At 45.4% G+C, this 14,232-nt stretch overlaps 1 protein-coding gene across 2 annotated transcripts in view; it reads left to right on the top strand.

Annotated features, from left to right (window-relative positions):
• The window catches only part of SRGAP2 (SLIT-ROBO Rho GTPase activating protein 2), a 539,260-nt gene that overhangs the window by 428,327 nt on the left and 96,701 nt on the right, over window positions 1–14,232 (top strand). For both annotated transcript variants that reach the window (XM_086923416.1, XM_086923417.1), the window contains one exon: window positions 2,334–2,468. In XM_086923416.1, coding sequence (XP_086779542.1) covers window positions 2,334–2,468 — 135 coding nt within the window. The remainder of the gene's footprint in view (window positions 1–2,333; window positions 2,469–14,232) is intronic.

The raw sequence follows: 14,232 nt of genomic DNA, 5'->3' as shown, positions 1-14,232 counted from the left end.
CCTTGGCTCCACCCCCTCCACATGGGACAACAACTTGTGGCCCCCCTCCCACCCCAACAGACCACGCACGCAACCTCAGCACCATACTTGACTCTTCACTCACCAGGAATCCTCTGCATGCTTCAACACTATCTGCATGCTTGGCAAGACGTTCAATTGGATACCCCCTGACTCCAGGAAATCCGTCACACATGCACTCCTCACCAGCAGACTGGACTACGGAAACGCTCTCCACATTGGAATCAACAAAAACTCCTCCACAAACTCAAGACCTTCCAAAATGCCACAGCCAGACTTATACTCGACATCCCACGACATGACCACATCACCCAACACCTCCACGACTTTCACTGGCTCTCTGTAGAAAGAAGAATCACCTTCAAACTGCTCACACACGCCTACAAAGCTCTACACAACACCGGACCCCAATACCTTAACAACCGAATCCCCTTCCATGCCCCCAAAAGAAACCTCCACTCAGCCGACCTCACCTCAGGCACTGTCCCTCGTTTCTACAGTACCAGAGCAGGTGGAGGATCCTTCTCCTACCTCGCAGCCAATACCTGGAACGAACTCCCTCTCCACCTCCGATGAAGCCCAACACTGCACCAATTCAGAAGGCACCTCAAGACCTGGCTCCTCGAATGTCCCCCAACAGAGCTGCTCACACTCCTTCCCTCAGAGTCTTGAGACCCTCACAGGCGAGTAGTGCTCTCTCAAAAACCTTGATTGATTTAATTGAAGGTAATGAAAGTCAAACATTCTTCAACTTGGTCTGCTACTTATTCCAAAGGACGATAACTCATTTTTCTTTTCATCCTCCAAAGAAAAAAGAGCAACTTTGGTTCCTATGTTCAAATATCCCGATCAGCCAAAGCCGGGTCAGCTCTTCCTAAAACGTATTCTAAAATTGTCCTAATTTTGTAAACTTGTGCCTACTGGACTTAAGCAAAATAAAAAAAATAAAAGCTGCAAGATCCGCATGTGAAGAAAGCTCATTGCTTATTGTTAATGTTTGCATTTTAAAAATAGTTTGCTTCCATCTGTATTGAACAGCCACAATCGACGTTTGTGGAAAATCGCTGTTCAGAAATAATGCACTGTTTCAGCACACCGTCAGAGTAACTTTGGGTATCCCTAGGGTTTTCAGTGGATATTCAGTGTTGTTCTTTCCACTCATTTTACTTGCTGAGCCACCTGTACCTGACTGAAAGGAGTGCACTATTTGTGAGAAAGTAACCTTCAGTGGGCTGGCATTTCCTGCTCAGCGCTATGCCGCTCAGTTTCTTCATGTCTTTTATCAGTCAGCGCCTGAGACAGATGTTCATTTGTAATGTCCCTATAAGAGTCAAGGTGCAAAGAGTTGACAAAATCTGGCAGTGCCATTTAGGAGGACCCGTCTACCACTTGAGGCTTTTCACCAGAGATTTGAGGCACAAATAGAGTTGTATGTCGTTACTACGTATTCCGTTGCAACGCATGCCTTTTCCACACATGCGTTACAATGGAATTCGTTTTCCCCGCATCACCTATACCACGTCGCTCGTACGTCGTAAAGAGGAATCAGAAGTTTGTTCCAGCTTCCTCTCTAACGACGCTGATTTCTTCGGCACGGCAGGTTCGTTTTTTTATGGGGGGGGGGAGACCCCCCTTTTTTAATCCTACGCTTTTTTTTTTTCCCCGACCGGAATGATTATTGCGTGGTAAAGAATATCGTGGAAGGCATACGCGTGGAAAAGACGTTTACGTGGTAAGTGCCCCGTAGTAAACGTTACGCGTAGTAATGCCTTCGTTGTTAATGATATTTCCCCACAAATAGATGGTCCCAAAGCACAGATTATTTTTAGTCCAGATCACGTTATAGTAGTGAATTGTTTGACAGTGCCATGATTATTACAACTTTAAACTTTGTGAGACGAAATGAGCTTACCATACCCAGTTGCTATGCTTCAGGATAATGAACCCATGATCACAAAAACAATAATAAAGGTAAGTAAAGTGTTTGGAGTATTAGTCCGGGGGTAGTGGGGCAGGGGGTGAGTTGTGGTATGAATTTTTCATACAGAATTTTCTGTTTCAATGTACTTTAACTTGGATATCTTTTTACCTCTGTCACTGTTACTGTGTTTGTGTCTTATTGGACAAATGCTTCTGTGTTCATGCAGTTTATCGCAATATGATGAACCTCATTCATGCATTTAAGTCCAGTGTAGGCATGAGAAGTGTTTAGTTCACTGTGACTTAGCATTTGGATATGTCATACCACTGAAAGGCCACAGTAAGAACGGTGTCCAAGCTATTGTTCTCTCGACTCATCCCATTTCTCTTTCCAGGTGAGGACCCACTGGCTGGAGATCAGAATGACCATGACATGGACTCTGTTGCAGGGGTCCTGAAGCTCTATTTCCGGGGACTTGAGCACCCTCTCCTACCCAAGGAGATCTTCCACGACCTGATGGCATGTGTCAGTAAGTATCTGTTCAATACATATGGAAGGCTGTGTCTTCTCTTATCACCATGGCACCAAAAATTGTTGATGAGAAGGTTGGGAGCTTTGAGAGTGGTGACATAGATGCTGTGACATGTTCCCTCCTCTTCAGCCTGTCAGTATGTGTGATACTGTTCCTGTGCCTGCTAAGAAGATACCACCAAACCACCTTATACATTTTTTTTGTGCATAGTCCACATTAAAATATTTCCATAGGCTTAAATAAATGTATTGGATTCTTTAACATAGCTACCTTGAAGGTTTAGTGCTTAGGCATATGCATTTCAGAGTTCACATGCAGGTCCATAGTGATGACAAATGCAAAAACAACAATTGATGGACGGAATGTTGCACAATGGCAAAACATTCACCCCCAGTCACAGATCTGGGTTTAATCCATTGTTATTTTGCTCACGACACCACCCCAGTTCGATTTGATTCCGGTCCAAGGTTGGCAGTTCGGGCTTGACTGTTACCATGAGGCACAGGGTCAGATTGATTTGCATATGGCCAAGTCTGAACTGGGGTGGTGTGGAGTGCAAAAAAACGATGGATTCAGCCCCAGATCACTGTACTGGGATGAATGTATGACATTGTTCTGCATTCTGTCTATCAACTGTTGTTTTTGCATTTGTCTCCCCAAGTGGGACGGGTATGCTCAGATGTGAGTCCCGTGCTCTCTACACCACTGGAGTCAAGCTATCCTGGCTGATGACAGCTGATAGCCAGAAACCGGTCCTAGGATGCTTGATTCCAGTCCAGGGAAGACACGGCTTGGCAGTTCGGGCTAGACTGTTCCCATGAGGCTGATTTGCATATGGCCATGTCTGAACTGGGGTGGTGTGGAGTTCAAAAAAACGATTGATTTAGGCCCAGATCTCTGTACTGGGGTGAATGTATGATGTTGTTCTGTATTCTGTCCATCAACTGTTTTTGCATCCGACCTCAAGCCCAGCACCAAAAGCCATGCCGAAACGTACTACTTCAAGCTGACCAATCTCCGTACCAAGCACATCAGCTGCAGCATTGGCACAGAGCATCCACTGTTCCACCTCTTTGGCTCTGACCACTCGTGCACCTAAACAAAAACCAAGTTAGGCACTGAAATTATCCATTTCGGCACCAGAACCGATCCTTGAAAGTATGCGAGAGACTATCCAAAGTTAAATATTCAACATTCTACTAGTGGGATTTGGCAAAGGCAGTTCAGTCCGTACTATTTCATCAAAACATCAGCTTTCTTTGCAGGAGGCCATTGATATACCTTGTACCTCCCAATGACAAACATTTATAATGCAATAGGTCTAGCACGGACATTGTTTGGAGCTATTGTCTTTGTAAATGTCATTTTTTGTTTTTGTTTTGTAAAACATAAATAAAAGGCATTATAATTTAAAATGCCAATAGCTAAAAGTTTTGTAAATGCAAAACCTATTGCATTGCATTTAAACGAATGTGAGCTATTGGCATTGTAAATGCTAATAAATAAGCGGACAAATAAATTCCTTTACATCGTGTACTTTTAACAGATCAAAAAATAATTTCGCATGGGGAAACGCTGTGAGAAGTTGGCCTGGTATATGATGTTCACTATTCTAGTGGGCACCTTGCACCAGTCCAAACAACCCTTATTGGTGATGGCTGTAAAGTCAACCTTATAGACCAGCTATCCTAGGGGTAGCATGGACAGAGCAGTCTTAGGCCACACTCAAGAGGGCATGTGAAGCCAGCTGTTTTACCATATGCAATCCTTTTAATACCAAATGAAAGGACACCACACAGGATATATATTCAAAATATATATGTATTTATTTCTAAACAAACCCTTGAACTCTTTATGAGCACAGAAGCACAAGCGCAAAACAAGGAACTTAATATAACATACAAAAGTTGCACAATTATGGATAGGGCCGGGTGGCCCGCTAAACCATATATTAAAACAAGTGGTATAACTACCACGTCACGAACAATGGTAAGGTCTAGGGCCTTGGGAATCGCTGGGGCTACACTGTACTAACAATGGTTAGGGAGCAGAAGGCCCACGGGATGCGTGTGCAGTGTCTGAAGGCACACGTGTTTGCACATAGAAGTCAATGGGTGCGTAAAAGTTAAAAAGTTAAAGGTTTGGGAGTCTTCCGACTGGACTAGAACTAAACCACTTGAAACTAGGACACTAGGGGTGTAAACCTCCTACAGGAGCACCGTAGTACTCGCGTTACCTAACCCACAGGGAGCGGGTGCATAGGTCTAAAAGTGTGTTGGGTTTCGTCGTGGAGATCTATGGAGCCTTGGAGTAAAGATGCTGCAGGCGACCAGAAGAGAAGAGTCTGGGTGGATCCAAGGGTGGATCAAAGATGAAGAGGACCTGAAAGCAGAGGGGACAGAGTCTGGGTCACTAGCCGGTGACCAGGATGGAACCAGGAAGGAACCAGGCTATGTCTGGATGCGATCAGGTGCTGATGGGAAGCTTGTCTCTGCAGCCACGTGGACCCGGAGTCATCGACGACGACCAGTAGTCAAGCATCGACTGTCCCACGAAGGCTCCCGCTGTTGGTGGTGTTGGCTTCAAGATTGGAGGCAACAAGCCTTGGCAAAGGCAACCCACGCAGGAAACTGTCGGCTTCTTACTCAGACCAGCAAGGTCTGAGGGGCTGCTTCTTTTGGGGGAAGCAAGGGCCAGTCTGGAGCAACCAGACCAGCGGTGTAGTTTCTCGGATTTGTCGCCAAGATGGCCACTAGCCAACGGGTAAGTGACCGGGCAGACGCGTCGAGCAGGAAAATGCAAAAGGGCCCCACGCAGAACTCGTGGAGTGTGCAGGGCTGATCTTTGGTGCAGATGCTGCTTGGGGCTTCTCAATCCCCAATGCACAGCTTCGAGGAGGCCTCGGGGGCTGCACAGTTAGCAGGTCACAGACTTTTCAAGATGGCCGGTCCCACGTCTATCGTCGCCTCCACGGGTCTCAGCTTTGCAGGGACTGTGGATTGGGCTGTTGGATGTCTGGGAATCCGGTTCTTGTCAGGCTCTGGGCTCCGGCTCCGGCAGGTGGCGGCGGCAAAGCATGTCGTTGATCGCTGGATAGTGCCTGCTTGTACAGGGTGGTCACTCCTTGACCGCAAGGGAGATTCTTCAGTCGTCGTCTTCTTCCAAAGTAGAGTGATGAAGGTCCAGAGTTTCGTTTCAGTGTTTCAGTCAGGATAATCTAAAGTCTCTAGACTCAGCTCCTACCTATATACGAATCTTAGGGGCTGGATTACCTGCTAGGTCCCTCCTATGGGTGGGACCAGGGAAGGGGGTGGTTACACCCCTTTCCCCTTGTCCAGTTTCGCGCCAGAGCTGGGTCTGGAGTCCCCCAGCACCTGTTTGAACTGGCCTATGCATGGGACACCTTGTGTGCCCCAGTCTGTGTCTCAATCCTTTCAGCCCTCCCTGTCCCAATACACAAAGTCCTGTCTGGGGTGGTGCTAGCACCTCCCAAGGCAGGAAACCTATTGTCCAAGCCTCCCTCGCTGGAAGGACTCCCAGCAGCAGGAGGTCAGACTTGTGTCTGTGGCAGCTGCATCCTTTTTGTGATGCTGAGGCTCTGGTTAACTTTTACCGGGAATAGTAGGAACAACATGTCTTCTCCCTCTAGAAGGGTGGAATGCTACCCCCGTCGCCTGAACTGGCGAGGGGGTAGTATTCCAAATCGCATGACACCTTACTCGACATTTTTTGATAAAGCCAAACCATAGTTAGCATCTAACCACGAGAATTATAATGCACTTAAGAGTATATGGTATGGCAATATCCTAGAACAGCTAAAGGACATGGTTCCGAAAGCTGCAGACAGGCTCAGCTCATGCTGGAGCACCATCTCACATAAAACCAAGCACTCTGCCTCCAGGATTGTTAAGGCCATAGGAGTGACTTATAGGTGTATATGTGTCTAGATATGAGGTTAAATATAGGTATACTATATCTAAGCAAGGGGTGATTACACCACCTTGCCCCCGCCGAGTGATCAGCCAGTTGTGTCAATTTGAATGGCCAGCCAGGGTTGGCAAAAGATATGCTGCAGCCCCTGGTAGGCCTTGGATGCACCTATGCCCTGGGTACCTATGGTACACTGTACAGGGGCTCATAAGGTGATCCAGTATCCAATTGGTAATGTACCTAAAGTACATTGTAGTGAATTTAGAGAGAGAATAGCTGGGCTGTGGGTCTGATTAGCAGGCCTACAGCCACATTAAGTCGAAAACCAGTGAAGCAAAAAGTGGGGTGACCATAGGAAAGTAGACCCTACTCTCCTACAAACGCAACACGCTTTGAGTTCATCATTTTTAGGCATTTAAAACGCCTCAAAAGAGAACGGGAAGGAGGGTGGTGGTAAAGAAGCCACGGACAACGGGAGGGAGTGTGGGGTGGTAAAGAAGGCACCAAAGCATGTCCTGTCTGCAGTATGCCACCCTTTCTGCCCTCCTCCCAAGTCCCTAATGTTCCCCTTAGAATCACAACGTCCTCACTAGAACATGCCACTGAAGAAGGACTTGGAAGAACGCAGCTTCGCATCGACTTCGGCTAAGAGCGTTAACGCCTCTTTCTTTTTAACGGAGATATCCATGGCTGTTTCAGTACACCACCAAACAGCAAGGGTGACAAATACCGAGCTGATAGCGTCACTTCCGCCTCACACTGACAACACAGCCACCTTTTTTCTGAAATGCTTATGCACAGATCAAACTCATTTGGACGAAGTACCGTTCTCTCCTGTCAAATGTCAAAGGCTTTTATATATCGTAACAAATCACCAAAAGAGGTCTCAGGGCGCTTGGCAAAAAAGAAGGCAACAACCCTGAGGGAAAATAGACCGTGACGAAGCATTAATTAGGGAAGAGCAGGTCTTCAAGCTCTTACGGAAAGCTTGGTGATTGGAGAGAGACCAGAGATGCGCAGGTAACTTATTCCACAATTGCGGAGCTGAGTACGAAAAAGCCCTGCAACCATTTCTGGAAGTGCGAGCTTTAGGCTGGGAAAGTAGAGACTTCGAGCTGGAGCGCAAGGTTCTGGCAGGTCTATACCAGACTAGTTTTTTTGCAAGGTATATGGGGCCTGTGCCATGAAGAAGTTTATGAGTGAGGCTCAGGATCTTAAATTGGCATCTCTGGCGCACAGGAAGCCAGTGCAATTTTTTGAGAGTAGGAATGGATGCAGAGCGTGGAGGTAGGCCCAGTACCAGTCTTGCGGCCGCGTTCTGAACAATTTGTAATTTGGTCAATAGGCCCTCATTAATCGAAACAAACATAGCGTTTCCATAATCTAAACGGCTAATGATAAGCCCCTGAACCAAAGGCTTTCTTGTCTCCAAAGGAAGCCATTTAAAGATTTTGCGTAACTGTCTAAGAATTCCATAACAGATTCCAGAAACTTGATTGACATGAGCTTTCATAGAGGGGGCACTGTCAAGCATAATGCCCAAATCGTGTACCACTTCTTTAGGTTCTGGGCACAGGCCCAGTTCATGAGGCCACCATTCTTGAGACCAGATAGTTTTGGCCTTACCAAATAGCAAAATTTCAGTCTTGCTATAATTGAGTTGGAGCTTATTATCACTCATCCAATTACTAATGTGAATCATGCATTGCTTGAACCTTACACTGGTGTCAAAAGACTGAGAACTGCAGGTGATTAACACCTGCGTATCATCAGCATATGATACTGTAGAGAAGCCATAGTATTTTATAATGTTGGCTAAAGGGGTAAAATACAAGTTGAACAACAGGGGACTGAGAATCGACCCCTGAGGCACCCCCACAGTAAGAGGGATGTTCTTGGATGCCAGGGTGTTCATCTTGAGATAGGTATAACGTCCAGTAAGATAATCCCTGAACCAGGCTAGGGCGTTGCCCCTGACACCAATCTCCCACAGCCGATGTATCAAAATGCTGTGGGAGATGGTGTCAAAGGCCGCCGATAGATCTAACAGGACCAAAATGGCAGACTCCCCTCTATCCAGGGAGAGTCTGATGTTATCAACTACCTCAATTACTGCGGTCTCCGTTCCATGGGCGGCCCGAAACCCCGACTGTGAAGAATCAAACAGTGCATGTGTTTCAACATAGGTGGAGACACGTTTGTTTACTAGATGTTCAAGTACTTTCCCAAAATAGGGTAAAAGAGATATAGGTCTGTAATTGAATGGGATAGACGGATCACTGTTATGTTTTTTAAGAATAGGTTTAACCTGAGCCAGCTTCCAGCTACTAGGAATGGAAGCACTCTCAAAGGAATTGTTAAAGATGTTAGTCGGTGTTTGTCAGCCAATAGCGGGAGTATCACACTACATCTACGTGGGGATAGTAAATCGGTGGGGGAACCTGATTTAATTTTCTTAAGGGCCTCTAATACTTCACCAGTGGTGGTAGGTTCGAATACAGTTAAGGAAGGGATGGGCGTAAGTTCAGTGGGGGACACCGTGTCTAAAAATACAGCACCCAATAAGGGCGCATCCTGGCCGGGGACTGGAAACGAGGAATAAATGAGTTTAATTTTATTATCAAAGTAGGAGGACAATGAGTTCACCCATTCTATGGTAGGGATGAATGCAGAGCGCTCCACCAGAGGGGTGGTGAATTCCTTCACAATTTTGTACAGTTCTTTACTCAAATGGGCCGACTTGTTTATTCACTGTGAAAGATAGAGCGTTTTGGCTTTCTTTATATTTTTTAAATAATTAGAATGAATGAGTTTGTAACTGTCGCGGTTTTCTTGCGTTCTATATTTCCGCCATCGCCTTTCTGCAGATCTGCTATTCGCTTTCTCCAGCTTCAAATCGTCCGAAAACCGAGGTGAAGCAATACTCTTAGTATTGACCGAGCTTTCCGGGATAGTTTCATCCAAAGTATTTTTAATGGATTGTTCCAATTGGGCTACCATTATTTCAATATTATCATGATTATTTTTTGGAGGTACAAAATGAGTCAGAAAAGCCTCAGGTGTTGGTTTGTGCCAAGGTTGGATAAAAACAGTTTCTTTCCGAGTGATTCTTCTTGACCCTAGGGGTTTAGGGAATTTAAAATTGACCAAGAAGTGATCAGTCCAGATCATAGGTGTCGGTGGTTCATAATTTAAGTTAGCCATATTAGTAAAAATTAAGTCAAGAGAGTGACCGGCCTGATGAGTGGGGCCAAGTGCCCTTTGCACGAGACCCAAGGTTTCCAATGCAGCTATTAGGTTACAAGAGTGGTTATCGTGTGTTAGCTCCGCATGATGATTAAAATCCCCTAATAGGATAAAATTGTCGGTTGCCAATACATGGGATGCTAGTATATCTAGTAGATTGTTAGTAAATTGGGATTTTTCTCCCGGGGGCCTATATGTAACGGTCAGATCAGACTACGCATGCGCTCAACAGAATATAAGAAAGTGTAGCAGAATGCTCAATTTACTGTTTGGGGGGTGAAATGCTGCACATTTTTAAAGCTTCATTTATCTGCACAGTTCAGTTAAATACACAAACATAACAATAGATGGGAACTGCTGCTGCCTATTTTGCAAAAAAAACAGCATCCCAGGTACCTTTCTGTTGTACCTAAATTTCCTGCTGCTCAGCCAGTATGCATGAGTGTGTGTGCTGAATGTTGGAATGCCTGATGACTGTGTAGATTGTTGATGTGCCTGGTGGACTGGGGTGAGTGACAGTTAGAGAGAGTGGGCTGAGCGGCAAGGATGCTGCTCCTGGTGGGGCCTCTTAACAGCTGAACAACCATCTTGTTTCTTCCATCTTGTGACTAACCTGAAACTAAGTTAATAAACCTCTACTTTGGTTTACCTCACGGCTACCTTTGGTCTTCCTTGGATTCCACACTGTATCCTTACATCATTGGTGACAATCTGGAAGAAAAGACCCTACGTGACTGGCTACAAATCTACATGAGATGAGGAAACTTCAAACAGGAAATAAACTATGTATACTGGAAACTATTTCAAGTGAAACTACTTCAAAATCAAGGAAGAGAACGCCCATCCCAGCCCCACCAGTCTCCTCCACCAACTGGACAGCCTGCCCTGGGCGCTTCAGGTTCCTTCCATGAATTTAAGTTAATCAGCTTGCTGTTCATTTTCAAACACCTGTCTGGTGCCAATCCAGCATTGACAACAACATTAAAGAGTGGCAAACTACCGATCTATCTGGAGCTGGAATTCGCCTCAACAGAGACCAATGGTGTTTATACTGCAGTGGGCACCAACTGTACCTTTATTTGAGGCAGTGACACCATCAAACGGCACTATTAACTTGCTTTTCTGCACTGAAGGCTGTTTGGGACCCCTTATTTGCATCAGCGAGTGCCCCTGAGGTGTGTCCACGCCTGAACAGATCACAGTGAGCTGACCATTTCCACATGGGGGCACAATATGGAAAGTGCAATGTGGAAAGTTCATCTACTATAAGAGATGTGCAGAGACCTTCCCAAGTTGGACCTGCGCAAAAGAGGACTGCCTGCTGTGGACGACGGAAAGCTTTTGACCCTTCATAGAGTCTACTTCCAATGTGTGTTTTCCTGGCTGTGGCTAGATGTGTTGTACTTGGTTCCGGTACTAGGCGAAGTATGATGAAATGTGTTTTTTTAATTTTTACTTCCACGTTTGGTCTGCGCTGAGACCTGTTGCCTGCATCTGTTACCAAGCGCCTCTTTCAAATAAAAAAAAAGACGTGGCACGAGCCCCCTGTACGCACCTACCTTCAGCCCGAGGACACGCAGATAGCTTGTGGCTTCCTTAGTAACATTGTGGGCACTGCTGAAAAGAAGTCAAGAAGCGTGGCGTCATCTTAGGTTTGTACTGAGCCATGCGATCCTCTCCTGTGGCTGTGATAGAGCGCGCAGGTCACCCGGCTCACCAAAATTTTCCACGCACTGGGCCCTGGCGTGTTTATTTTCAATGATAACGTTTTACGGGGTGAACCAGGTGATTTCATACACGCTCCTATGAGTAATCGTTTCGGTGACTCTTACACCACTTACTATTCATGTACCTGACTTACCACAGGCACATTACTCCTGACGGATCAGGAGCTAGCAGTGGACAGGTGATAAGGGTTTACTAAAAGGGAGAAAATTCTTTACACATTTAATACCTTTAATTCCACTTTAATGTATAATGACCACAGACACCTTGAGTGTATTTAAGGGTTTTATATAGAATAAGTTTTAGAATGAAAATGCCATTACAAGGAGGCAAATGCAAAGCAATACATCAATGATTAGAATCAGAACCAGAATATAACTATGAATAAGTGTGAGTATCATAGAGTAAAAGAGGACACTATAGGACATGAATCATAATGAACATATTATCTAATACGGTTTAAACCAGGGCAAGGACGTGAGGAGGACCTAATGTGTGACCTAATATACTAATTCCTAAACCTTATGCTATCTGTACTAACTTTACGGCAACCATACTAAAGGGAAAGGTATAATTGGAACAATCTGAATAAACAGTCGGGTTTAACAATGTCCTATAGGAAGGGTAAAAGTGGAACATTTACTAATAATCAATTGCATGAAATTACATTCAAAGGAGATATGGAGAATACCACAGGCAAGATTGCTTTAATTGGAAAAGGAAAAGTTAAGGATATAGTATAGACAGACACCTATGCCAATATTTACCTAAGTGAGAATGAGGACTAACCCTGTCCACGTGTCAGTTTGAAAGGACGGGACAAGGACCCTCAAGGATTCCGGAGAATACCAGAAGATGAGCAGGTACAGCTCATGGACAGTCAGGACAGGATACCCCTCAGGTCTGGGTTAGGACTGGGTTCACCAAGGCACGACCAACCCCTTCCAGCTTCGGGTGCAACGCCAGCGTTACCCCCTCTTCTGCACGAAATTCGCCAATAACCTCGATTAGGTTTTTCGAGTCTCCCAGCAAAGTGCTTCGCTTAGCACTTAAGACTAATTTTCCACCCCTTGGAGTTTGTGGAAAGTTTTCAGGCAGAATGCTCCGCAGCACTCTGTATCAATCACCTATAGAGTTCGTAGGGTCAGTGACAGGTCTGCTAGTCGGACAAGTCGGACAATTTCTCTAAGCTAAGCTAGGCTATTTATACAGTTTTTAAGTCCCCAAGACCACCCATAAATGTTGCAAAATGACAAAGCCCCATCTTCTGATTGGTCAAGGGAGGTGGTTTAAGACATTTGTCACCACCTATACTTCTATTACGTATTTAACGTGACATTACCCTCCCCCTAACATCTGGGTTCCCAGGCATACGTGTGGGAAAGTACAATAGTCTAGTAAAGGTTTGCAACATTGTAGCACATTCAGAGTAAAAATAGCATCTCTTCAAGGGCGAAGGTGCGTCTGGAAAGGATAGTCCCATTTTCAATGGCCAACTGGCCAGGTTCCATTGCTGCACGTCCCAGTTCTCAGGTCACGTGAGAGGGGTTACGTCAGCTTCAAACATGGTTCTGGTCCCTAAGTCCAGGCCCTCATTTATGCGGTACATGAAAAGTAAGCGAAAACAAATTAATAACACAGAATAAAATGAATACACTGTACACCATGACCAACTACTCTTAATCCCTTATTTTATAATACTTATTGCATTAAGAGTTAGTGCAGAAAAGATGCATATATAAAAAGCGGCTTAAGATAGCATGTAGCATGATTAGAGACAAGCGGCCATTTTAGCAACAATGCGCATGAGCAAACTTTTCCCTCCAGATTGCGAGTGCGTCACATCACATGGGTATGACCGACGCATGCGCAGACTGAATTTCTGCAAAGCGGCCATTTTATTAATATGCAAGCGTGATTATGATGAAAAACACATAGGCAAGCCTCCTAGGGACACCCGTGTGTTGGGGAAATACAAATAAACTAACAAACATTCAGAGTTAGTACAGTTATGATTCAGGCGAGGTTCATGAATTAGAACAAGTCTCGTTACGTGCGAATCCTTGCTCCATCAGCTGCACAATTTTTGCCTACAACATTTTTTTATGTTGTCGCAGCTAGCACTTCCTACCAGTCACCATGTCTCTTCTAATGCTCCATCAGTGCCACAATATTAATAACGAGACATGAACAAACTGTTGCATTGTCCGGCTGCGCTTTGAAAGTGGGCATGCGCACCAAATGTAAGAGCATTGGCTCGTGTGCTTCACGGCTCTAACGGCCGCATTGTCCCGCTGCGCTTTGAAAGTAAAAGTGGGCATACGTGCCGAATGGAAGAGCATTGGCATGTGTGCTTCACAGCTGTCTGAAGTCTTTTGTTATCTCCTTGTTAAATAAACAAGCAGATAAGAAAATTCTTCACGACAGCCATGAATAAGGCGAGCCAGTCTGGGTGGGCCATACCAAAAAGCGGCAACGAAAAACCCTCATTTCCAATGGGAAGCCAGTGTTGAGCATAAATGCTGATGCTACCCAATGGAAATGAGGTGCGGGGCTAGAGTCCCTTTCTTGAAACTGACCTGTTTACTATAGTTCTCGCAGGTGAGGAGCGCATGTGTGCTCCAACGCCAAACGGGACCTAAAAAAGGACAGTCCTTTGCAGCCAATTTTGCCTGATTACTCTCCACCTCATCACCCCACCACCTCCTTCAGCAGCCCACAGATCCATGGGACAGCTATGACATAGACCCTCTCGTGGATAATGGCTCAGACCTTTACTCAGCTAAACCATCACCCCCAGATGATGCAACATTCTTCCAAGAACTTCTAGCTAGGGCACCTGCGTATCAACAGCTTCCCT

The sequence above is a fragment of the Lissotriton vulgaris genome, chromosome 5 (genome assembly GCF_964263255.1).
Source record: "Lissotriton vulgaris chromosome 5, aLisVul1.2, whole genome shotgun sequence".
NCBI lineage: Eukaryota > Metazoa > Chordata > Amphibia > Caudata > Salamandridae > Lissotriton > Lissotriton vulgaris.
This window is presented reverse-complemented; position numbering and strand designations above follow the sequence as displayed.